The sequence below is a fragment of the Procambarus clarkii genome, chromosome 25 (assembly GCF_040958095.1).
Source record: "Procambarus clarkii isolate CNS0578487 chromosome 25, FALCON_Pclarkii_2.0, whole genome shotgun sequence".
NCBI classification, from domain to species: domain Eukaryota; kingdom Metazoa; phylum Arthropoda; class Malacostraca; order Decapoda; family Cambaridae; genus Procambarus; species Procambarus clarkii.
In genome coordinates, this window is record NC_091174.1 from 6,570,775 (window position 1) to 6,598,445 (window position 27,671).

The 27,671-nt window shown below is 40.2% G+C and overlaps 1 protein-coding gene across 1 annotated transcript in view; it reads right to left on the minus strand.

Annotated features, from left to right (window-relative positions):
* The window catches only part of LOC123756578 (carbonic anhydrase-related protein 10), an 88,615-nt gene extending 67,906 nt beyond the window's left edge, over positions 1–20,709 (minus strand). Inside the window, 6 exon segments of the mRNA XM_069330872.1 lie at positions 3,796–3,993; positions 4,377–4,442; positions 4,444–4,568; positions 4,695–4,828; positions 18,692–18,828; positions 20,422–20,709. Coding sequence (XP_069186973.1) covers positions 3,796–3,993; positions 4,377–4,442; positions 4,444–4,568; positions 4,695–4,828; positions 18,692–18,828; positions 20,422–20,709 — 948 coding nt within the window.
* Positions 20,710–27,671: the final 6,962 nt, after the last annotated feature.

The window sequence follows — 27,671 nt, forward strand, 5'->3', positions numbered from 1 at the left end:
AGGCATCCAGGTGAAAGGATGACATCAGTATGTGATGGCGCTGAGACCACCCGGTGGTCTCAGTCACGAAAGGCAGTGTTTGACACCGTAGAGACCCGGTGGTCTCAGTCACGAAGGGCAGTGTTTGACACCGTAGAGACCCGGTGGTCTCAGTCACGAAAGGCTGTGTTTAACACCGTAGAGACCCGGTGGTCTCAGTCACGAAAGGCTGTGTTTAACACCGTAGAGACCCGGTGGTCTCAGTCACGAAGGGCTGTGTTTGACACCGAAGAGCCCCGGTGGTCTCAGTCACGCAGGGTTGTGTTTGACACCGAAGAGACTCGGTGGTCTTAGTCACGAACGGTCATGTTTCTCGTGACCTATCTCTGGCCAGCAATAATTAACAGAAGAACAATTAACAAAGAATCCACTTAATATTAATCTAATTGTTTATCAAACGTCCATGTTCCCGTCATTCCTAGTTATTAACGTAGCTGTATGTGAATTGCTTGTTATGGCAGTTACATGAAACATGGAAGCAAATAGTGTGCATGTCTTTACCTAACTCTGCCTACCTAACTGGGCTTCACCGGGGATCGAGATCTAGGTTTTTGGACCTGCTTCATCGTTATTTGTTGCATTTATACCTAACCGAAGATTTAGTACTTTTGTACTAAATAGCTACTTATGGTTTGTGTACTTATTCTTGAAGCTGTGAATGGAGGTGGCTTCCATCACCTTACTGCTACCAGAAGTGCACTGTGTGTGCTCGCCTAGTTACATGTGCTCATCTAGTAGTCCTGAGAGGGTTGAACTTCGGCTCTTTGGTGCCGCCTCTCAACTGTCAATCTACTGGTGTACAGATTCCTGAGCTTATTGAACTCTGTCATATCTACACATGAAACTGTGTGTGTGTGTGTGTGTGTGTGTGTGTGTGTGTGCGTGTGTGTGTGTGTGTGTGTGTGTGTGTGTGTGTGTGTGTGTGTGTGTGTGTGTGTGTGTGTGTGTGTGTGTGTGTGCGTGTGTGTGGTGTGTGTGCGTGTGTGTGCACGCGCGCACGCGGGATAATACGTGTGTAGTCCGCCCTCAGGTCACTTCCCACATCGGTCGATTCTTCCGACAAAGTAATCTGAAGGAGGATCGTGCTGACAGTGGTTCCGGCCTGAGTCCGCCTCCTGGCTCTGTGACTCCCATTCTTGTAAGCCACAGACGCACTGGGACGCTACCAGAGCCAGCGTTCCTCTACCAGACGACTCCACAATGGGCGCTGGGCTTAGGAACCACAAGAAAACTCTGGTAGCTGCGCCGTTATCTCTTCTGCAAATCTCTCACTCCCATCTTTCTTGACAGCAGGGAAAGAACTCATACGACGGTGTCTAAGTAACCAAGCCCAGCTTTACAACGTTGTATAACTTAAGAACATAACATAAGAAGCTGCAGAAGGCCTTTTGGACATACAAAGAAGCTTCTATTTATATTCACTAAATTCATTCGTATACATATATATATATATATATATATATATATATATATATATATATATATATATATATATATATATATATATATATATATATATATATATATATATATATATATATATATATATATATATATATATATATATATATATATATATATATATATATATATATATATATATATATATATATAAACCTACGCGTGAAACAATCCAGCGATCCAATGTCTAATTTTATTACCAGAAAATTTGTTCCATAAATCAACAACCCTATTTTCAAACTAATATATACCCAGATCTTTTCTGAATCTCAACGTATTCCATTTGTATCTATTAACTTGAACGGTACCTTAAACTTAATGGAGACTGCAAATAAGCTGTTGATTATTTATTCAACTAGTATAAATGAACCGCAAACTAGTGTCTCTGGTCAATGTGTTGCAATTGTCAATGGAAATTTCACAATTTTCCCAACTTTCTTATATCTTCTTTCGTGTTTGAAGACGTTGCGTTGTTGCAGTATTGTCCTTCTCTATTACACTATGTTCCTGTATTATTATTATTTTGCTTGATTAAAAGCAAATCAATTAGTGAGCGACAGTGAAACGAAACATGAAGATACCTGCCATATTTTGTGTAGGAGTAATTTGGTCAACACTTTCTGTCTACTAATGCATCTCATTTTTTGCACCATGGTGCATGTTGTATATGTTATATGATAAAGTCTTCTGCTTAGGTCTTATAATAGGACGGTATATCGGTTATACCGTCCATTATACCGTATATCTATTATACCGTATTATTAGGTCTTATGGTAGATATATATAACAGAAACCTGCCTATGTCGCTGCATATATATATATATCACAATATATCACAATATATCACGAAAATATCACAAATATATCACTGACTTCCATGCCAACACTTGATTCTGTAGAAGCTTCGCAAGAGGAGGTAATATTGACTCCCCGAATGATTTGATTACTTACGTTTGTTTTAAATTAGACGACAAATATCCCTGAATCGCAATTGCTTAAGCACGAGTCCCCTAGTTATGATTTATAATGCACGGTTACTGCAAGAATAAGTATGTAACAGTGATGCAAGATCATCGTACATATGGCAATTGCAGGTAAGATATAACGACGATATCGACTGGGAGAGTTGACGCTAAAATATTTATATATTGAGAAAGAGTGCACTATTAGCAATATTTCTGCAAGATAGCGAAACGCAAGTAATATGCAACAGCAGTATATATGTCAATGGATGTTTTTGTTGAAATGTATACAAGATGCATTTTCAGTGTTGTTTATATCCTAGGTAATATCCTTCTCTCTCTCTCTCTCTCTCTCTCTCTCTCTCTCTCTCTCTCTCTCTCTCTCTCTCTCTCTCTCTCTCTCTCTCTCTCTCTCTCTCTCTCTCTCTCTCTTCCTCGCGCGCGCAGAAAGAAAAATTGAAAATAATTATGGATACTCCCTTGCACGGTGGCCGCTCAGTATTTCTTAGTGTGATGGGCAGTCTCTTGCAGCCTGATATGTTGTGTATGACCGTTCCATGACTGATCGTGAGTCTGTATTGTGTGTCTGTATCTGTCTGTGTTTGGTTTTTGTATCGTTTGTTTCCAGGGATTTGTGTCTATGTGATAGATCTCACTTAGAAGGTTTTCTGTTTGTTGACATGTGTTTGTTGTGACACCCACTGTGTACTGTACACACTGTGTGTGTACTGTATGTGTATGTGTGTTGTGTATTGTGTGTATTTGCATGTGTGTGCCCACTTCTGCAGTTTCAACAAAAAATTAATATTGTTTTGCAAGAAAAAGAGTATTCTTTTTAGGTCATCTGATCGATTCCAAATCTCACGTCATGGAAGATAAGACAGAAACTGTGAGGCAAATAATTCAACATTTACGGAATGTCGCTCGAGGTGTGACCTGGTCAGTGACCTGGTGTGACCCTCGTCAGTGGCCTGGTGTGGCCTTTGAAGTGATCTGGTCTGACCTAGTCAGTGACCTAGTGTGACATTGTCAGTGACCCTATCCGTAAACCACACACGTAAGATGGTGCACGAATATCACAGAGTTTTTCTTGGCTTTGGATCGCATGACGAGATGTAATCGCCGCGTGCGGTGGGTATACTCGCCTATTTGTGCCTGCAGGATCGAACTGTCACTTTCTTCTGCCGACCTCTCAAGTTTGTGCGAGTGTGTTTACCAGTGCCATTGTGTATGTTGTAACATAGCCTAACTCATCCCTCGGATACTGATACGACATCAAGCCAAACAAACTACACTGGATAGCTGAAGTAGAGGCATGCAAGGCTGTACTCACCTCAGCAGGGAACATCTGGCCTTGGATGCTGTGCTCAGAGCCGAGAGTGTGGGTTGTGCGGGCGGCGTTGGACCACCTGAGGACGGCGTGGGTCAAGGTGTGGGTGTAGTGGAGAGGTCCCCCGGAGACCTGCCACACCTGGCTGCTCTCAACCGTCCACCGCAAACCAAAGCCAGTGTTGGTGAGCGTTCCGTCCAGCTGTATGGAAGACGGGCGACAACAGCGCCAGAAATAGACGTAATAATGAGATATATAAATACGTCAAAATGGCTTCCTTGTAATATAGAATTCCTATAGGGGTTGAGATTAACTATAATAGTCAGTTTAATAGAGATAGATAATCTCAGTTAACAAATGCAAAACTGATATACTCTACTACCTTAACAGATAACTTTATTCCGGGAAGAAAAATATATTTCAAAGAGAGAGAGAGAGAGAGAGAGAGAGAGAGAGAGAGAGAGAGAGAGAGAGAGAGAGAGAGAGAGAGAGAAAGAGAGATTTACATTGTGAAATGCAAGATGTATCAACAAAAGTGGGTGTGATATGGGAAAACAGATCTGATGAGAGAGAATTTAGCCTACCTTGTGAGAAGCGAGCACCAGGCTGGAGAGAGTGTGGTCGAAGACGATGGAGGAAGTGGCCAGGTCCTACGGGGGATTGCCGGCGACCATCACTGCATAGCCTCCAACGCCGGTTGATGATCCCCCAAAACCCGGGGCCAGAAATTCCGTCATAACTCCACCATGAGGACCAGTCAAACTCTGTCTCGCCTCCTGAGACCAGGCAAGAAGGGAGAAAGTTAAATACTACGTTAGCTGTGTTGTTGTTGTTTTAGATTCAGCTACATGGAACAAAAATTCCAAGTAGCCCGGGGTGTGGCGAGCCCGTAGTGGACTTACCTGGCACAGAAGCGGGGCTGTGTCTGGTTATCTGAGATGTTGAAGGTGTTACTTCTATCTTGACTTCCTTGTGGGTTACTTGAGTGAGCCGGTTTGTGTGTTTTCGTTTGCGGGAAAGTGTGGATTTGGGTGTACTGTGAATACACACAAGATTATAGTCACATGCCTATAACCTTGTGTCGACTTCTGTTCAATAATACAAATATTTACATCGAATATTAACGCCAATATACGGTATACCACAGACACACTGACACATGCGCACAAACACACTGACACACGCACACAGAAACATATTGACACTGCGCCTACACACATAGACTCTAATTGATTTCTAAACAAATATGAAAGCATTATTTTCATAAAAAGCTAAATATTGGCTAACCGATAATAAATTATTATTAATATCTCGTCCTTGCAATACTACTTGTTAGTAATTATTAATTTTAATTACTTTTACGTGGAATTTAGAGTCATGATTTTTTATTTTGTTTTGTTTAGAATATTCATAATAATTTCAAATGGAAAACTTGCAGATAATAAAATACTCTCCCCGCTTCTTATACAGTAAACAGTAAGATGGATTCAAATGTTACGGTAGGTTCATGTGGCGGGGGAAAAATTTAAGTTTAAGCTTTAATATAAGCTTTAATACCATAAATATATATATATATATATATATATATATATATATATATATATATATATATATATATATATATATATATATATGTAATTTACATATTTCGTGCATATTAACTTACACAGGAACCGGCTGCAATATTGCATGGAATAACTTTAATATTGCAGCCGGTTACAATGCACTTCATCAAAGCTTTAACAGCAATTTAAACTAATCCAAATGCATAACAATTGACTCGGTGAGAGTGAGTTTCATATTTTTCAACCAAGTTCTAAGCATCTGAGTAAATTCATAAAATTCTCATATAATCTTAATTAATATTACTTGAAAATTACATTAATATACTGTAAACGATTAGAATTTAAGATAAAAGGAATTTCATATATATTTATGATAGAGAGAGAGAGAGAGAGAGAGAGAGAGAGAGAGAGAGAGAGAGAGAGAGAGAGAGAGAGAGAGAGAGAGAGATTCAGCAAGAAATTGAGAAACAAAGAAATACACACACCACACACTCACACACATTTATATATATATATATATATATATATATATATATATATATATATATATATATATATATATATATATATATAAAATAAATAATATAAGTGAGATAAATATTTCTCCCGAGAGCTAGAGGGAGCTAAGCACTTTTGACGTACACTCTGCACTCAGATGGAGAAAGCAGGTCCGCTGTCACAGCCAGTCATCCTTGCTGAGTCTTAAAAAATAATATTATATATATATATATATATATATATATATATATATATATATATATATATATATATATATATATATATATATATATATATACATATATATATATATATATATATATATATATATTATCCTCAATCATAATAATAATTAATAAATAATAATGATAATAATAAATGAGCCTACTACCCAAGAAAAGACTGGCTTCACTCTACAATCACTGTGCTCAGGCACTTTCTGACCCCCCTCACACCCCACAGTGTTCCTGGAATTAAATCATAATAACCTCGTAAAATGTGACTCTACGGTCATATTTCGTGCTGGCGATATTTCGTCGACAGCTGTCATTGAAGGTTAGCCAGGCTTCCCGAGCATTTAAAGAACCCCCCTTCTCCCTGGCGAATTATTATACCAGAGCTGACGTGACCTGAGTCAGTACCTCATCACAGGTCGACTCTCGTGTTCATTGCAGTTGCTGAGTCCCGCCCTTGCAAATTCGTGGAGTGGCCTTGATACTTGTGGTGTAATTTACGTCTGACCTCAAGCTCTTTTATGATGCTAGAGGGTAGTGATGTAGCGCTGCTTGCTAATCTTGCTCCTAGTAATTGTTTACGAGAGCGGAGGTTCATTTATGGAACAAAGAATAGGGTAACATAATATACGAGGAATATATGGATTGCTACAAGGGTAGATCAGATATTATATATGAATATGTTTGGGTGGATATAAATAGGAACTTGCTTGTTTTGACCAAAAGGCCTTTTGCAGATTCTTTTATTCTATTGTTCTTTTGTTCAGACTAGTCTTTACTGTTTTCGAGTTCGATGGTGAATTAGACCTCTGTAAGTTAAGACTCTCACTTGTTAATTGATTATTTTACTATTTACATCGATAATGTATTATTACACAGGTGTGAGCTTTAAAAACATACTTTCATAGATCAAGAGAGAAGATGAAACTTTGATGTGTTTTGACTGGAGTTTTGAGGGATTTTGACTGACTGTGGTAGACTGTGGTTATCTATCTGCTTTCCCACGTCCCTTCTCTGTGAGAACGTAGGGTGGAAAGTGAACGTATTATGACTGTGACACTCCTGGGGAAACTACCAGGCCTCGTGTACACTAGTTATCCTGAGTTTGTCATTATTTACATTAGTCTGTCCGGTTTATGAATACAGGAAGTGTACATGTATCACAGTCTTTATTTAAATAATAATCGTGGTTTATAACGATAATTACACTCGTGTTGTACATGCAATAATCTTCTTTCTTACACTCCTGGAGGGAATAAACTGTTCTCTCTTTGTATAAGTATTATGGGTAGGTCGAAAAACTTTCTGCTCCTTTCCTACTTCTACGCACCCTTTTCTTCTCCACAACTATATTGTTTTTATTTTCCAATATTCCTTTTCATCCCCCCTTTCATCTCCAGTTATTCCGAGAACATTCCTCCTTCTCTTTCTATTTTAAAAACTCTGTTAAAATAGTATTAACACATCCACTAACAATTATTTGATCTGCAACTACCAACTAATCATGGCGGCTCCAACATGATGACAGCGAATGAATTCACAAGGCACTACGAGTATCTTATAATTATATCTTGCTATCATTTACAGTTTAATGTCATCATATTTTTCCTGAGATAACACAAAGCAATTTTCAACAGGACAAATGGAGAACGATGCTCATGCTTTTGTGGGGAATGTTTTACCTGTAAGTTAAATCAAGGAAACTGTGTGTTAAGGTACGATAGGTGAGATGGTGTGGGCGAGGGACAGTTTTTGCAAGGAGAGTATTGTAACAAAACATATGGAGATCAGTACGTTCATTCCCTTCGACGCTGTTAGCTTCTGGTGACATTGGTTGGGGCGCAATGAAGGAGACTATCAGGGTGAATGATGCAATTACTACCATTACTACTGCCACAACTATTACTACTACTACTACTACTACTACTACTACTACTACTACTACTACTACTACTACTACTACTACTACTATTGTAACTACCATGAACACTGCTACCACTACTAGAGCTAATACTCCCTTTGCTACCTTTACTGATAATCTTTTTACAACTGCTGCTATACACACTCTCAAACACACACACACACACACACACACACACACACACACACACACACACACACACACACACACACACACACACACACACTCAAACACACACTCACACACACACACATACACACACACACACATACATACACACACACACACACATGCACACGTACACACACAAACATACAACCGTACAGTAGGCTTCCCGAGCCCCAGTAGGCTCAGGAATCTGTACACCAGTTGAGTGACAGTTGAGAGGCGGGACTAAAGAGACAAAGCTCAACCCCAGCAAGCACAATTAGGTAAGTACATACAACCGTACAGCAAAATCCTGGAATTCCAACCATGTGAGGTTCGAAAATAGAGAAAGTCCAGAGATTTGCTACAAAACCAATACTAGAAACAAAAGAACTGAGGTATGAGCGCAGATTAAAAAAAGAGTTCAACATAACTACTCTTGAAAAACGAACCAGAGGGGATATGACCACGAAGTATAAGATGAATTGATGAATTGAATGAAGAAAGCTTCTTCCAGCCAGATAAAAGGACAAATGGACAAAGATTGAAAACTAAAAAATAAACGATCCAATAAACACATTTACTTCGATTGGTAAACAAATATAACACTTTTGAAAAAGAAGTCGCAGCAACCACCTCAATTCCAGACTTTGAGAGCAAGCGTGACAAAGCATAGATTTTACACGTCAAGGAGTGTAAAATCAGTGGTAAAATAACCAAGAGGAAACGGCCCCTAGGGCTTTACTACTTGCTTCTAGTCATAGGTCAACATAGTTAGGTAAGCAGACACATAGAGAGACATAGTTCTTGACACTTTACGGTCAGAACCAATGAAAACGTTCGCTATAATGCCACGTGTTCCATCCGGGAACCGAGGCGACCACAGCATTCAAACCCATTCATCGATTCATCTAAATCTGAGTACACTTCTTGGAATATCTCAGTTATACCTGATATATTTGACTCTGCTGTGTCGATATAAGTGGCTTATAGGGATATTTTACCAGAAGATATCTTGGTGAAATGTTTTGTGCGAGGAATTTGTAATTATGGTTTTGTTCAAGAAAATGTTAATATAAATTATGAACATACACAAGTATAAACGGGAACGCACGCACATACACACACACACTGGGGCCTCGCGGCTGAGTGGACAGCGTTCGGGAGTCGTAGTCATAAGCACCTAGGTTCGATTCCGATTCGAGTCGAGGCGGAAACAAATGGGCAGAGTTTCTTTCGCCCTGATGCGTCTGTTCATATACCAGTAGATAGGTACCTGGTAGTTAGACAGCTGCTACTGGCTGCTTCCTGGGGATGTATGTGTGTGAGTATGTTAGAGAGAAATATGCAGACACAACTAATAATTACAAACACACACACGCGCGAGGGAAGAAAACCTACGGGAAATAAACCTCACGTTCCTGGAAGACAGATGAGTTAGTTGAATGAAGACATGATCAATACATACAAAATTCTCAGAAGAATGGGCAGAATAGAGAAAGACAATCTATTAAGCATAGGTGGAACACGCACAAAGGGACACAGGTGGAAACGTAGTACCCAAATGAGCCACAGAGACATTAGAATTTTTTTTCAGCGTCAGGATTGTTAACAAATGGAATGCACTAGGTGGACAGATTCCAAACACAGTTTAAAATGTAGATATGATAGAGCCCAATGGGCTCAGGAACCTGTACTCCAGTTGATTGACGGTTGAAAGGCGGGAAAAAAACCGATGCGTAATCCCAGCAAGTACAACTAGGTGAGTACACACTCATACAAATCAAAGATAAGAAACATGAAATACAGGAAAACAAAAAAAATAACATCAGCATGACAAATGTGGGAATTGACAGGGAATTGAAATCGGATTGACTGTGTCTTTCTTGACAGCTTTCGATAGGTTGCCGAACGAGAGGCTATAACTTAAACATGTACGGAAGTCTAAAGTAATTGAAAGAACATTTAGTTTGATGAAAGAATACCTGATAGATAGAGAACAGGGTATAAAAGTGAAGAGGGAAACCATTTGGCGTACCTCAAGGATCAATGCTTGGTCCTATGCTTCATCTGTGCTACATCAATACCCTTTCTGTAGGAGTTTGTTCCTACACTGATGCTTGACAATGATGCAAAAATATGGAGAAATAAAAATAGGACACTTATGTGAAATAATTGATCTCCTAGCCTATAATACAATCATGTGGGTCTCCATGCACGTCATACCAACACGTAGGTCTCCATGCACGTCATACCAACACGTGGGTCTCCTAGCACGTCATACCAACACGTGGGTCTCCATGCACGTCATACCAACACGTGGGTCTCCTAGCACGTCATACCAACACGTGGGTCTCCATGCACGTCATACCAACACGTGGGTCTCCAAGCACGTCATTCCAAGATGTTGGTCTCCTAGCACATCTTACATGCTTGTAGAGCTCCTAGCACGTCATTATTGATTTCGCAACACATTATTTATTCATAAGAGCGTCGCCTCATATCATTTCTTCAATACAAGCGAGTGAAATCGAGAGAGAGAGAAGCCGTGTGCAACTTTTCCACTCTTACGTGTTCCTCCCTATTTACCATTCCTCGTCTGCCCTCCTCCGAGCACATTCCTCAATAATAAATAGTTTCATCTCTTAAAAACTTTCTTTAACATCTTAGCAAAATGAAAAAGTTCGAACGTCAAACTTTCGCCTTAAAGTCTATCCTTTCAGAGACGCATTTTTGAGTCTATTTATGGAGCAAATTATCCACAGCCGTAGCTTGCCCCTTCAGAAAACAGCCCTTGTTTTCGTATTCAACTTCATAGTCTGAGGAGGAAAAATCGAGCAGTATTCGGCAGTACTCAGTCATTCTCGGAAGCGTGTCATGTCGGACGATTTACCCAGCAGTAGTAGAGCCAAGTCTGCGGAGGAACGTAGGATCTATTGGAGACTGGGAGCGAGGTAGACAGCCAGGAGGCAAGAAATACTGTGAATAAGCTAGACACAGTCAGAAGGCAAGAGATACCCTGAAGTAGACACAGCCAGGAGGCAAGAGAGAAACTCTAAAGTAGACACAGCCAGGAGGCAAGAGAGACTCTGAATGAAGTAGACACAGCCAAGAGGCGAAAGACAGAATGAAGTAGACACAGCCAGGAGGCAAGAGAGAGACTTTGAAGTAGACACAGCCAGGAGGCAAGAGAGAAACTCTAAAGTAGACACAGCCAGGAGGCAAGAGAGACTCTGAATGAAGTAGACACAGCCAAGAGGCGAAAGACAGAATGAAGTAGACACAGCCAGGAGGCAAGAGAGAGACTTTGAAGTAGACACAGCCAGGAGGCAAGAGAGACTCTGAATGAAGTAGACACAGCCAAGAGGCAAGAGAGACTCTGAATGAGGTAGACTCAGCGAGGAGGCAAGAGAGAGACTGCTGTTTCAAGTGGACGGGACCCCAGGTCTTTAATGTTTACACATAATTACCTAACCCTCTTCTCTTACATAAAAATATCGTGCCAGGAGGAGCCACTTTACAGTCCAGTGTATGAAGAACGCATGTACTCGGGAATAAAATCATCGGTTTCTCCTTGGTTCGCTTTATTAAACATGGGAAATAAAATAGTTTATGTCATGACAGATGCAATGATCGCTGCTCCGATAGATATAATAGTCCCTGATTCATAGATATTATAGTCCCTGGTTCACAGATATAATGGTTCCTGGTTCGATACATACAATGGCCCATGGTTCGATACATACAATGGCCCATGGTTCGATACATACAATGGCCCATGGTTCGATACATACAATGCCCCATGGTTCGATACATACAATGGCCCATGGTTCGATACATACAATGGCCCATGGTTCGATACATACAATGGCCCATGGTTCGATACATACAATGGCCTATGGTTCGATAGCTGTAAGATATTATTACTTTATTATTGTATCTGTTTTCCATAGGTCCATAGATAACATATCTGGTTTGAAAGATTTAATGGTCCTGGGTCGATAGATACAATGGTCATTGATTCGAGAAGTTCAATGGTCCTAGGTTCAAACAGGCTTTGCAGGTCAGAAGCAACACATAAATGCAAAGTCGAACGATAAGGTCACTTGCCACGTGGAGTAAGAAGATTAATTGACCAACACAATTAAGACTAAATGAATACAGCTAGAAACGTACACACGCAATAACATACGCAGACAAACACAGCACGTGGCTACCAGAGTTGTAAAGTTACCAGAATTGTAACGCTACTAGAGCTGTAAAAGCTACAAGAGTTGTACAAAAACAAAGTGTAAAGCTTTGAAGCTGAGTACTGGGAACAGGAGTCCGGAAAAAAAGGTGACAAATGATGTGACAAAGGACGTCACAGAATAATTTCCTGTAACAAGAAAGAAATTGTGAGAATAACTAACAAGAAAGGAAGTAAACAATTCATATAGTTTATGTCAAATATCAATATCAATATCAATATCAATATCAATATCAATATCATATGGGTAAACTGAGATTACTTTTTTCTCGTCCGGCTCCAGTCTATCATGATCTATATAATTGGTACTCCAGTCTACCCCGATTTAAGAGCTTTGTACTCTGGTCCATCCTGAGCTACGTCCCTTGTACTCTAGCCCATTCTGCGCTAAGTCCCTTGTACTTTAGCTCTTTTAAGCTAAGTCCCGTCTACTTTAGCCCCTCTAACCCAAGTCCTTTGAACTTTAAGCCTCTTAGCTAAGTCCCTTGTACTTTTGCCCATTCATGAACCCTGGCCCTTTATGAGAAAATATTTATTGTCTCTGGAAAACCTTGGATCAGGACCTTTAATCAGAGCATCACAGCTGGGGTAACGTTCACGCAAAAGGCGGCCAAGTGAGGGGAAAGAGGGCGTTAATCTTATAGGCATTATATACAGCATATACGCATGTGTCTTTTTGCATATATATACAGTGTATACACGTACATAAATCTGTCCACAGATATACAAGGGCTCACACATATATCCTTTTTTTCTACAAGCATAGAGGTGCGCATAAACGCAAGAGTCTGTTTATATTAACACAGTGATACACGCACATACATCTGTCACGTGCACACACACACACACACACACACACACACACACACACACACACACACACACACACACACACACACACACACACTCTCTCTCTGGGGCGAACATGCAAGTGCTTCTGACTAGGGGACACAAAGGGACTGGCGCACTTGTACACACAAAATAAAACCAGCAACTGCAATCTCACAAATAATGTTGTAACAGGCATTGCACTCCTGCATTGCTTTAGATTTCTAATTATCTGAACTCATTAAATGTTATTTAATTCCCGACTCCTCCCCCTCCCCCCGCGCCTTTTACTCCCTCCTGCGTGCAAACACTCTCTTTACCTGTCTTTTAATTCCTCTCTTCTGTGTTCAACGGTTCCTTCATTTGGGTCTTTTAATCCCCCCTCCTTCTGCATGCAACATGTTCACTCCAGACCTCAGCTACGTTCTGTATTCAACAGCACTTTTTACCTGAGTATTCTACTTATTTTATTCCGTTCTTCATATATCACATTTTACTCTCGCATCTGTTACTCCGTCATGGTGGCACTACTCCCTTCATCATGCATAAAGCACTCAACGGCCTAATGAAAATTCAATTTCGAAGAATGTCAATATCCGTATCACCTTCCTAGCCATTGACGTCACACTTCAGGCACGAGGGCTTCGACACCTGTGCCGACCGAGAGCCCACAGACGGCTATAATCGCAGTTTTGTATATGTATAATTTTCAATTTGTCCCAACAATTGCGTCTATAAGTTGGAATTATTACTCCACGAGATTGGTAGAATTAAATAAATTGTCATCACCAATATATTTTCTAACATTACTGTGGACTCTCCTAAGTAACAGAACTAAGGCACTGAACACCTGCTCCCTCACCCCCGCACCCCCAACACCAGACCGGGCAATCAAAATCTTTACATGTAAGAAAGGATGGATTAACCTAGATGACTTGGATAAGTTCCAGACAAGATTTAAAAGCTCAGTTTTTAGATCTTGCTCAGTTTAGTTAAGTTCGTCGGAGGTCCTTTCTTTTTGTGAAAATTCATGGTCTGGTTAGTACACAATATTCTCGTATTTTTCAGGCCCGAGTTTGAAACTCCGATAATGAAAATGAATGACATATAGAGCAAAAACAAGGTAACAGGTAAGTCCCTAACTACTAAGCCACAGTGCCCATAAAATATGAAGATAGATGACGGCTATCTGCTACCCTAGCTCTCACTTACCCTTCCTGGGCACGAAAAGTAGCCAGCTACTTTTCCATCCCCGCGGCACAAATCTTATAAATTCAAACCCGGAATTGTACGGGCATTAAATGTGAGAGATGGGGTAGGATAGGCGTTGGTGTGGTGTGGGGTTGGATAGGTAGAGTTCTGGAGTAAGATAGGCGATGACGTGGGGTAGAACTATTGGTGTGGGGTTGGGAAGAATAGAAATTTGAAAGGGGGGAGGTAGGATAGGAAATTTCATGGAGTGCAATAGCAGAGGAGCACTGGCCGGGGGGGGGGGGGATTAATTAGGACAGATTAATGTGCGGGGGTGAAATAGGATAGGCGATGGTGTTTGACTTGAGTATAATAGGCGAATGGTGTAGAGTGGTGTGGGGAGGATGTATGACTTGTGTGACAAGAGGAAAGGCCTGACAATGCTTACCAACACGACATGACTTCGTTAACATTTCCTCACACGGGGCAGAGAGAGGAGAAAGTGGAGAGAAATGTGTAAGAGGAAAATGTGAGCGAACAACGGAAGAGGCGCATGTGGGAAGGGGGGGTTAACAATAAATGTGAGAGAGAGAGAGAGAGAGAGAGAGAGAGAGAGAGAGAGAGAGAGAGAGAGAGAGAGAGAGAGAGAGAGAGAGAGAGAGAGAGAGAGAGAGAGAGTTGTGTATAGGGGTAATAATAAGCATGTGGGTGACAGGACAGGAAAATGAAAGCAAGTAAGGGGTCGGAGGAGAAAATATTATGATGGGAAGGAAGGACTGAGCCCACATGGGATGGGTCAGGAACAGTGGAATAGGAATGAATCAATAAGAATGTATAAATAAGACAAACGAAGAAAGGAGGATTTGAAAGAGTGAGGAAATTGATTTATCCATCTATCAAAAACAAAGGAATGAAATAGTTGAATATAGAATGCATTAAAACCATAATTATTAATATAAATTTACTACGGATAATGTGTATACTTGATAAAGTTATTGATACCTTAAATATTGTAAACTAAATTTAAAGTTCAGATGTAAAATAAACAAATAATATAACATAAAATAACAAACTGGAAAATATAATAGCCATAAAATCAAAAGAAAGAGCAACCGCATTTATTAGCGTACAATCAGTAGCAACAGTTTTAATGATAGTAGCAATTATTTCAATAATAATAGTTTTAGTAATCGTAGTAGTAGTAGTAGTAGTAGTAGTAATGTTAGGACCAGTTTTTGTAACTGGAACTGTTAAATCATTGTAATAATGAAATAAAGTTAGTTAAACGTGGGTTGCAAGAGCCGTAGATTAATTAACAAGCCCTATCAATACATTCAATACAAAACAGTGTGTGAATAGAAACGCAAAAACAAATGTGCAATAAAGATAATTTAATTGCTCGCTTTTCTTTTTGTATCACTTTAATTTATTTGCATTTGTTATGTATTGTTTTTGCAGGTTTAAGCATTTTTATATTTACAACTGTGTTTTAACAATTGTTTAACAGTCCTCAAATATTTATTTTCAATGAAATAATTACGTTTCGAAAATGTTTTTCGTTCTGATTTGTCAATTTACATCTTATTTGACCACCTAACCTAAGAAGAGCGGTGTGTGTTCTTCACTATGTTAACTCATTTTCATTAATTTATTTAATGTTTATACAACAATTACCGACAGTTTTTCTTTTTCGTTCGTTGTTTTGTGTTTCTTAAGATTTAATCTTAACAATATTTTTAATTTGATGTTAATAATTGGATTTTCCTAATTACCTTAATATCTCTTGTTTTAGGTCTGACAATGAAGGCAGGTTTGCTATTTTATGTGTATTGATTAATTCGGTTCTATCATTTCAAGATATTTACCATTGCCATAGACTTTATTTTTATAGAGAATATAAGATCAAAAGAAATTCAATTATGAATACACACACACACAGACAGACACACACACACATACACACATACACACACACACACACACACACACACACACACACACACACACACACACACACACACACACACACACACAGAGGGGCCTCGTAGCCTGGTGGATCAGGGGCCTCGTAGCCTGGTGGATAGCGCGCAGGACTCGTAATTCTGTGGCGCGGGTTCGATTCCCGCACGAGGCAGAAACAAATGGGCAAAGTTTCTTTCACCCTAAGTGCCCCTGTTACCTAGCAGCAAATAGGTACCTGGGAGTTAGTCAGCTGTCACGGGCTGCTTCCTGGGGTGTGTGTGTGTGTGTGTGTGGTGTGGAAAAAAAAATAGTAAACAGTTGATTGACAGTTGAGAGGCGGGCCGAAAGAGCAAAGCTCAACCCCCGTAAAAACACAACTAGTAAACACAACTAGTAAACACACACACACACACACACACACACACACACACACACACACACACACACACACACACACACACACACACATATATATATATATATATATATATATATATATATATATATATATGTATATATATATATATATATATATATATATATATATAGAGAGAGAGAGAGAGAGAGAGAGAGAGAGAGAGAGAGAGAGAGAGAGAGAGAGAGAGAGAGAGAGAGAGAGAGAGAGAGAGAGAGAGGGGGGGGGGCGGGGAGCTATGAAAAGCAATATATATATATATATATATATATATATATATATATATATATATATATATATATATATATATATATATATATATATATATACACCACTCCCAAGACATCATTACTGGAGACTTCAAATTCTTATTCTGTTCAGCCACGAAGAGCGACTGAGTGACTGACTGACCTTTGTGAGGGTCCGCCAGAGTGAGGTGCAACAAGAGAAGGAACATGAGAGCCGACACGTCCAGATGTGGGATATCCCTCGCCATGGTGGAGGGTGCTCCCTCACGGCTCAGGAGCACCTTCTCCTGCTTCCTCGTCTTCCTTCTCCTCCCTGCCTCCTTCTGCTTCTACTTGTCAAGGTCGTATCATGGGCTCATGTGAGACGGGTGACACTCTACTCGAATGACAAGACACACAAGGTGAGCGACATTCGACGTTTACAGAGTTAGGGATGCCATCTTCAGCTTCTCATGAAGTATATAAGATGTGATGTTGGATTGTAGTGTGTTGGAAGATGTTATGCTGGATGGATGGAGGTCCTCAAGGAGCTATTAGTATTCTATCTAGTAGTAGCAAAGCCCAGGCAAATGGTTCAAACACGCATCGCTATTTCGCAATAATTACTATGCAAATTATTTTCTGATTAATTCTTAAAACTGATGCTGAAAAGCACACTTTCAATTTTTCCCTTTAAACAAAAAATAACGCATGGCTTCACACAAATACATTTACAACAGTTCGATTCTTATATTATAATGACGAGTTCCTGGCGATCAAACAGCGTGAAGAAATTCTTTCCGTTTTACTCGAGGTTGATTTTTATCTCGGCCAACTTTTTCGAGTAATTCCATGTTGCCGTTATGTAAGATTCCGTCGAGGTGGTCATGTGTCATGCCCCCTCCTCCCGAGGACGTGACGAGAGGCTAAATGTACGGTTCCTTAAACATGTCGTGAAGTACCGAGTCTTGAGGCTAACACTAGATACATTGAATTCGTCACATTATTTTCAACTTGAACTGCAGCTATTAATATACGTTTATCTAAGGTACGGTTCGGGTAAAGTATTGTGTCAAGTGCTACCTCTCAGACCTTTTCAAGCTTATTAACATTAATGAAAGCAATTAGCTTCTTTTTATCGGAAGACTCAATTCTTTTTTTTTTTCCTTAAAGCGTTGAATGATTCAACGAAAGCGTTCTTGGTTCACACAATAAAGGTCAGAAGAAATAGATTCCATTATTAATAATATTGTCTTCGATAAACGCTTTTCCTGCACATATAATACCTCGTTCGTTATCTGTCTAGCAGACGGAACCTCTTGTGCACAACTGATCCACAAACACAAACACTAAATCAATCTTATCAACTATTCCGAAGACTTTTAATATTATTACGCCAGATATTATTATAACCAGATTATTATTATACCAGACACTTTCTAATTTCACTTGAAAGTCACCAGCGTTCAGGCTGTAAACGGGGCGTTAGTATCTCTTTAACTGCTAAATTGGTTATAATTGTTTATTGATAACACGCGCATTGCACTGTAATGGGTTTTATACACGCTGGCTTCCATGCTTGGGGTGTTGATTACGTGGGGTCGGCTTGAGGTGGGTCGGTGAAGAAGGGTGGGTTTCAGTTCGGTCGGCGCAGGAGGAATACGCTTGAAGTGGTTCGTTGAACGAAGGGCGAGCTTGAGTTAGATCGGTGCAAGCAGATTTGGGCTTGCAGTGGGCCGGTGTTGGTCTGCCGATAACTGATATATTGGTCTTCCAGTGCGTGAGTGGCTGGTTAAATTCCTGGAAATAAGCATAGCAGAAAATTAGTTCACGAGCAAAAGCAAGGTGTAAGTGATGGGAATAATCTCAACCTCACCTATGTTCTTTCCTGGATTGAGAAGGGGAATGGAAATTTCGTTCAAAATCATGTAACTTACCTCATTGTCCCGGACCTTCTCCCTTCAGCATGAAGGGAGAGGGTGTTATAATTACCGTGTGTGTGTGTGTGTGTGTGTGTGTGTGTGTGTGTGTGTGTGTGTGTGTGTGTGTGTGTGTGTTTGTGTGTGTGTGTGTTTGTGTGTGTGTGTGTGTGTGTGTGTGTGTGTGTGTGTGTGTGTGTGTGTGTGTGTGTGTGTGTGTGTGTGTGTGTGTGTGTGTGTGTGTGTGTGTACTCGCCTAGTTGTACTCACCTAGTGGTGCTTTCTTGAGCTTCGGCTCAATGCTATGTCTACCAAATCACTGCCTAATGAATTCCATTTGTTAACTACCAACACTGAAAAAGTTCTTTATAATGTCTCTGTGGTGTGTGTATGTACGTGTGTATGAGCTAACGAATCAGTGTTAAATTTTGAGAATATTAATTAGAAACAAAATAATTTAAATTTTGCACAAGAACAATAATTATATACAGAATACAAAAAACATTTATTAAAACGACAAAAAGGATAAGTGAAATAAAATAAAAAGAAGTAAGAAAAAGGACTGAAATGTAGGAGAAATAGAAGCAAGGCTCAGTAAACAGGAGGAAGGTTAATAATGAAAGCAATTTGTAAGAGGGAGAGAGACAAGTAGACAGAGATGGGAAGATAGATATTTTTAAGGAATTGATGAACTACTGAGAGTAGAGGGAAGAGAGAAAGTAATCATCATTATCTGAGGTGCCAATCTCCTTAATTTTACAATTAAAGAGGTATTTTAGTTAAGCAATTAATCACCACATTCATCACCCCATAATCACCATCACTACCATGAATCACCATCACTACCCTCACTACCATCATCACCGTCACTATCATCACCGCCATCATAATCATCACTATCATCAAGTCAAAGATACATTGTATATCACTCCCAATGTAGCATCCGTGTTTTCCTTCTATGGGGGCAGAAAAAACACGCAAACGCGTCAGACATATTTCTTGGCGACAGACGACCCATAACACAGGAAATAACAGCCAGTTGTGGTGCTGCCGGAGCGAGTATATATATAAGGGAAGTGAATACGATCTATCAAGGATAATATGAAACAAAAATCGGTCGACTTGACCCCGAAATCCTCGGCTGGATCTCTCTTCGCGTAAATTTAACTCCCTTATCTTCATCTAAAACTCCCCTTAGGTAGAATCTTTCTTAGAGATTCATCTATAGATGCACCAGCTTTATCAATTAGGATCCCTGTGACGCTGTCAGTCACATATTTCCTTGTCTATGCCGAGATTCTTTAAGCGGTTGGGGGGAAATTTTCTGATTTACGCATGTTGATTTGTTCTTTTTATTTGGCAGCGGGGAAAACGGGGGGACAACTGCATGCGTTAGTGGGCACTGTGCCCAACGTGAAGTTAATTTATTGTGGCACTAGCCTATTATGTAGCGTGTTGGCGTGTTTATGCTCACGATGTATGTGTTGATTGATTCTTTCTCTTCACGGCGGGAGTGGATTGGTTCTTTTCCGCCATGGTGTACGCTGATTGGTTCTTTGGCGTTATGGGATGCGTTGTCTGTTTTTCGGCGTTCTTTTTCATCTTTGTGTGCGTTGATTTGTTCTTTCTCTTCGCGGGGTGCATTGAATGGTTCTATTTCATCATGGTATGCGTTGATTCGTTCTTCAGCATCTTGGCATGCGTTAATTGTTTTTAAATTCTTTTTCATCTTGGAGTTCGTTGGCTGGTTCTTTATCATCATTATGATATACATTGATTGGCTCTTTATCAGGATGATGTTCGTTGATTGCTTCCTTTTCATCAAAGCATGACTCGTCATTACAGTGGTGTACATTCGTCGCTTATACTTTTCAATAGCTTGTGGTGATTCGTCCCTCTGTACCATTCACTGACATTATTACCTACATTTTTTGCAATATAAAGTTAGGTTGTAAGTTGATGAAAGTAAAATTTGATTCGTTCAAAACGAATGAGAAAGTGTTCACCTGTCAATCAGGGTGAGTGTTTGATTGGCAGCAGCCTATCCCTGAGGGGGAGCGGTCATTCTGAATGTCGACGAAAAGTTGAATTGGGCGTCGCAACACTTTGTTGAAAACACTTTAGGGAGGTGAGAGGTTAGGGACAATTTAGGTGCCATGACAGTGTATAATCTCTCTCTCTCTCTCTCTCTCTCTCTCTCTCTCTCTCTCTCTCTCTCTCTCTCTCTCTCTCTCTCTCTCTCTCTCTCTCTCTCTCTCTCTCTCTCTCTCTCTCTCTTCCCCTCTCTCTCTCCTTCTCTCTTGCTCTCAGCCTTCTTTCCTCCCTCCCTCATCTCTTGAGATACAATTTACTTTATCTTTCAGGAAATTCAGGGAAAACCCAACAAAACATCCTGACCTTTGAAGTTTTGTGCTACTGGAAAACGAGTTCTGGGATTCTGGAAAAAATTACATTAGATCTTACCTGACTAACAACTGATAACTCAATACCTGTGTAGTTCAATGAGAGGCGGCATATAAATATTAAATGTTTATCTGTGCATCTCATCTTCTCACTTGATACTTCGTATTGAATTTTTTTATGCATCGGCCACGATAGGTTAGATGGGTTGCTTGGGGTCGTACATTTGTGATTAGGCGGAACAGTTGTATCGTTAGGTAGTAGGAAATGGAGAGAAAGAGCTGATCTGTGAGACGCTGATCCATTGACTCACTTATCCACTAGTTAATTGATGGATTGGGTAAAGTTGGGTTTCGTTGAATACGTTCAGCAAATGTCAAAGTATTCTTCAGAAATTATTCTTTAATTTAACAACGTTATCGGTACCTAAGTTCAGCACTCCTAGCAAACATATGGAGAACTTTCTGCAGAACAACGCCAGGACCTTCATGTACATAACTGTCTTTTTCTCTCCTCACTACTTTCTTTTCCCAGCTCAATTTTCTTCCCATTCAATCTTCTTTCCAATCACAACTTTTTATCCCCTCATAATTTGCTTTCCCCTACAAAGTTCCTTCCATCACATATACGGACAAATCAGCGACAGTTGCACACGTCTTCTCGAGATTTAGAGTAACTTGAATTCTATGTCGTTCATGCCTTAGATTAGCGGAAAAAAACTAAAGTTGAGCAAGTTAAATCAAGGCACTTTCAAGGCACTATCTTTCAAATCCGGACCGAGAGTGCTTGAGTTAGGGCGGGAATTCAATTTTTTTTCGTCTTTCTGTACTTTTTTCTTACCTGAAATGACACGAGATGCACGAAGCGAGCCGGCCACTCAGACGCTCCTGCTTCGGTGAAAAGGTTGACGGAAGACCGGAATAAACAGGATTGGTTCAGACGGGGAGAGAAGCTTCAAATATGCTCAAGACTTAACAGATGTTTTCCGCCCACTTGTATGGAGAGAGAGAGAGATATCGTGGATAGGAAACCGACATAGTGGAGTGAATTCCTTATGTATTATAAGGGATTTGTGCTTTCTGCGTAAAGTGTTAGTGTGCTAGCAGAGGGCGTGCACCCAGCTGTTTGTTTACACAGGTCTTACACCCAGACCCCATTCTCGTTCTCCCCCCCCCCAACAAAAGCCTGAACGTACAGCTGACCGTGGTCTCTAGTGTGGTGCTTAACTCTACTTGCCTAGTTGAGGGATTTTTTAAGGATAGTTAAGACCTCAAGGTACCTCTGTGTCGCAGACAACACCTGTCACACCAAGTGAGGTTATGCACGACGGCACAAATACAATACTGAATGTAACGTCTTCTCTTCTCAACTCAAAGACACATCCTGCTATATCTACAATTGACATTCAAGAAGTGTCCAATGCACCGATTCAAGGTCCAAATCAAAATTCTCCGAGTTAAATAGACCTTTCAAAAAGACTGGACGCAGGAATGGTCACCCAAACCAGCATTCTGGGCCTTCACACCCTCAGCTGAATAATAACCTTCAGAGCGACATGCTGCATTAATAACATCAACGTCAGCAACATTAAACGGGGCTCAGCTTACGAATCGGCGGCTTAGTACAGGTGGTAATCAACCTGGGCAACATCCCTGTCCGGTAGCAAGGCCCCGACTTAATTGCAATCGTATGGGGCACACCGAATACTGCTGGCGAAATTTAAAGTATAATCAGTACAACGGGATTGGGCATCAGGATTCCTGTCGAACCAAGAACGATTTTGTTACGTTTTGTTAGAAAGAGAACTAATTTCGGACCAGTAAACGAAATACTCAGATTTGGTATACACATTTACGCGTCAGACACCATGCTACCCATACCCTTGATCTGCAGGTAACTTTGTGTCTTTCCCAGCTCAAAAGAGCTACGCACCACTAGTCAGCCAGCTACAAGGGCAGGTGTCATGCACACATGCCTTCTCTAGCAGCTTGTAAACATGAGAAAAGTCATGTTTACAAGTCATTCCAGAGAGAGGTTATCTTGAGATTATCTTGAAATGAATTTGGGGCTTTTTAGGGTCCCCGCGACCCGGTCCTCGACCATGCCTCCACCCCCAGGAAGCAGCCCTTGACAGCTGACTAACTTCCAGGTACCTATTTACTGCTAGGTAACAGGGCCATCAGGGTGAAAGAAACTCTGCTTATTGTTTCTTGCCGGCGCCCGGGATCGAACCCGAAACCACATGATCACGCGCCCAGTGTTCTGTCCGCTCAGCCGCCGGCTGAGAGAGAGATAGACGTAAACAAACTGAGATTCGTAATTGAAAATTTGAGAAATACAAGTTAATTAAGCTTGGTATAATAATAATGTACTACCGTCCATCCTCCATCATTTTACTTTGCGCATTCTCTTCCCCTCCCCCTCCACAAACCTCGTTTGCTTCCTCTAGCACACTGTCTCTCACCACTTCTCCTACCCTACTCACACCCCTTCTCCTATCCCCCCTTTTCCCATTATCCATCCCTCCTCTCATCCTTACCTCCACTAACTCCTCGTACCTTCTGCCTCCTCTTCCTTCTCTATCTCACCTCCAAATTCCATCCCTCCCTCTCCAACCCTACCTCACAGCTCCCTCAATTTCTCGCGCCTTGTCGGAAAATCCGACACCATTTAATAATCATACAGATAATAGCTGTGTTGTATAAACAAGTTACCCATAGAAAACGTAACTTGTAGTGGAATTACCGTCTATAGAAAACGGGATATCATCACCACATACTATTATAATTCACCAGCTATTTTGCTGGGAATTATTCTTAAATACATTAGTCTTTGGACTTTACCATCATAAAAACATCTTATATAAATTAACTTAATTATCAATATTAAAGTAGAGTAAATGTGACCCTTCTATCACTTTCTGACATGTGGACAATGTAAGCCAGGCGTGAGAGTGAGGAAGGAGGGAGCCATTGTTGTGTCACCTCCGAGACGTGTGGAGCAAATTTGGCTCCTATCATATCTGAACAATGTCGGCCAGGCGTCAGTAGTATGGAGTGTTAGACATTGCCATTGTTTATACGAGACCAGAGGCTCACACGGGAGCAAATTCGGCTCCTGTTAATTTTACTTGGACGTAGTGTTATGGAAACTAAAGGTGTACCATTTTCAACACGCTGTCAACAAATTCAAGTTAAGTGTACTTTCCGAAACCCATGTATCTTTCATTTATGGCCATTAATGTCATTATATAGGGTGATCCAGTTAGAGCACGTGGAAGCCTCAAACTAAAGGTAATTAAGCCAGGTCTTCAATGTTCCATGTACAGTTTTCTCTGATATAGCTTGTCATATAGAATCTGGCTTTTCAGCTAGCGCCCTTTTGTCAGGTCAAGACGAGGAAGCAAGATTTTGTGCACCAGTTACTGGGTGATGGAAGCTACCTCAAAGAGGATAATTTGGTGTCTACATCCTAGTTATACCTGGTGGACTAACCTGCTGTACTATAAGATAAGGAACCTTTTCAATGTACGTAGTTGATACTGTAGTTTGATTGGCTGCATATATATAAATTTAATTAATAAACCCCCCTAATGTGTAGAGGATCGATTTGTGAGATTATGAGATTATTGCAGAAATACAGTCCACTTATCATTATACAAATTGCTATCGAAGTATATAAATTAACGTAAATATAAATTCATATAAATTAAATAAATATAAATCTCACAGGTCGGTTCCCACACGCCTTACCCAACCGTCAGTCCCTCTTTTCTTTCACCTTCTCCTCCTCGTCATTTCTTCATCTCATCTCTTAACAAAACTTTCCGTCCTTCAGCGCTTCATGAAGGGTTATTCACCATCAAGAAAGAAAATTACATTCGCAATAGATTTGAACTCTATTGAATGATTCACAAATTATGGCGCATCCAGCGTCTCGTCCCTCCGCTGTTTACACCAAAAGAGGACTCTGTGTACTCTTTATTTTCCCAGGAAAATTGCCAGATGTGATGAATATTCCCAGATTCACGAGAATATTGGTGTCTAAATCATCCTGACAGCGTCTTCCCGCCTGGAATTAAAACAGGGACTGTTCCCGAAGGCTGTTCCAGGCATCTGTTCCAGGCATCTGTTCCAGGCGTTTTCTCCTATCCCATGTTCCTGTCTTCTGCTGCAGGCATATATTCCTAGCGTCTGTTCCAAGCACCTGTTCTAGACGCCTGTTTTATGCATCTGTTCCAAGTGAAGGTTCCATATCTTTGTTCCAGGCGTCTATTCAAAACATCTGTTTCAGGCATCTAATCAAATCATTTATTCAAAGATTCTGTTCCAGGCAACTGTTGTATTCGTCTGTTACTGGAGTCTGTTGTTTCCTGGTTTCAGATATGCAAGTCAATTTCTCGAGGGATAATGGAACACCAGCGAGATGGATCCTTGTAATGTCCTTAATGATATTGTGTCAGAATGAAGTTATGTGTTTGAACGGGATTAGGTTATTCTTTCTTGACGTCTATCTCTTTTTCTCTCTCTCTCTCTATGCCAAGCCAAATTACGTTATCCTCTGACTAGTTACAGAAATATAACTGAAATAACATTTGCCTACTGATATGCATGTACGCTCCGCTCGGGAATGAAAACTACATGGACACTGACGTTAGAAATATTTCTGAAAACTCGAAAAGATAAGGCTTTCTGCGTTTTCTCCCAAGTTGTTTTCTCTCATGTTATTTGCTCACAAGGTGTTTTCATCTTCTGTGTTTTCTCGTACGGTGTTTTATAGTTTGTGATATTACGATATACACGAAAAACATAATATTTGAACTGGTGCTTCACAAGGTGTGAATAAATTATATTGTTCACCTAGTTCCACATTTATGTACGTTCTTGGTGATTCTGCGCAAAGCTGCGTATTTATATGTTATAAATTATCTCTAGTATATGTATAATTCAAGGTTACTCTAAATGATGAAACTCCGACATTATTAGGTTCTTAACGGAAGCTGACGCCTCTTAAAGCCGATCCCGGTTTTAATCGATTGATCCCTACCAACCTATGACAGTCACACAGCCCCCACCTGTCACACTGCAAAGTTTAATTAGGGTAGCCAAATTCGTCTGCCTTCCAAACTTTGACAAAGAGATACTCAAACAAACATTGAATTTTATTGATAAAGATAAGTGAATAAGTTTGGGTGGATATATATAAATATATATAGTAGCTGCCTGCTTATGGATCAATACACCTTCTGAAGTTACATTTGTTCGTTATTTTCTCATGATCTTACTACCAACAAGGGCACAGGTGTGCTGCTTCAATATCTAATGAGGGAGCAGGTGGGGAGGAAGCGCGCTATTTTCTTGTGATCGCTCATGCTGATGGACCTTTCGATGTCTCTCCATTCAATAAGGATAAGGTTTCTTGGCGCCCTCTAGTATAGTATCTCCACTGTCAATATTTCGTTTCTTCCGGTTCCTATTCTTTATCTCTGTCTGTCTACGTCAAATATGTATCTGTCCTGCCGTGTGGTTCTAACAAAGAGTTTAATTTAATATCAATTTATCAAATTTTATATTTGGTTCAATTTTTTTTTTTTTTTTGGGGGGGGGCAAATATATAACAAATTTTCTTATCTATTAATGTTTTTGATTGGTTAATGATCTTTTAGGCTTGTGATTGTTTTGTTTCCGATTGTCTTTCTTGTGTTTGTCTTGTTGGTAACTGCCTTGCTTGTGATTTTCTTGTTGTTTGTTTGATTTTCATGCATTTTTGGATTGTTTTACCTGTAATTGTCTTGCTTCTGCTTGCCTTGCTTGTGATTACCTTGCTAATGATTGTCACGCTAGTGATTGTCTCGTGATTATCTTACTGATTGTTGTATTGTTAGTGTTTGGGCTGCTTGTGAGGGTTGTTGGTGATTCTCTTACAAATGACTGTCGTCCTTTTGACTATCAAACGTGCAATTATGTTTTAAAATAATATTTTGCACTGGATTTTTACTTTTAAGCTTGCATCAGTTCTGGCCAGACGAAAGAAGGCAAATATAGCTAAGGTAATATTGAATCCAGCATCTCTAAAACTTTTTTTAGATATCTCGAGCTAACCAAACTTCTTTCATATCGCCAGTTCGGCTCCAGAAAGTCTCCTTCTATTGGTGATCATCTTTACAAAATTACTCATGTTTGGTGCGCTTCTTTCCATGGCTTTTCTTAGGCTTGTCGCTCTCGATATTTCGGTTGTTTGACTTGGTTTCACACAGCAGGTTCCAGTGTAACTTACCCTTTCGTATTTTAATAGTATTTTGCTACCTCATGTATGCCTCCAATG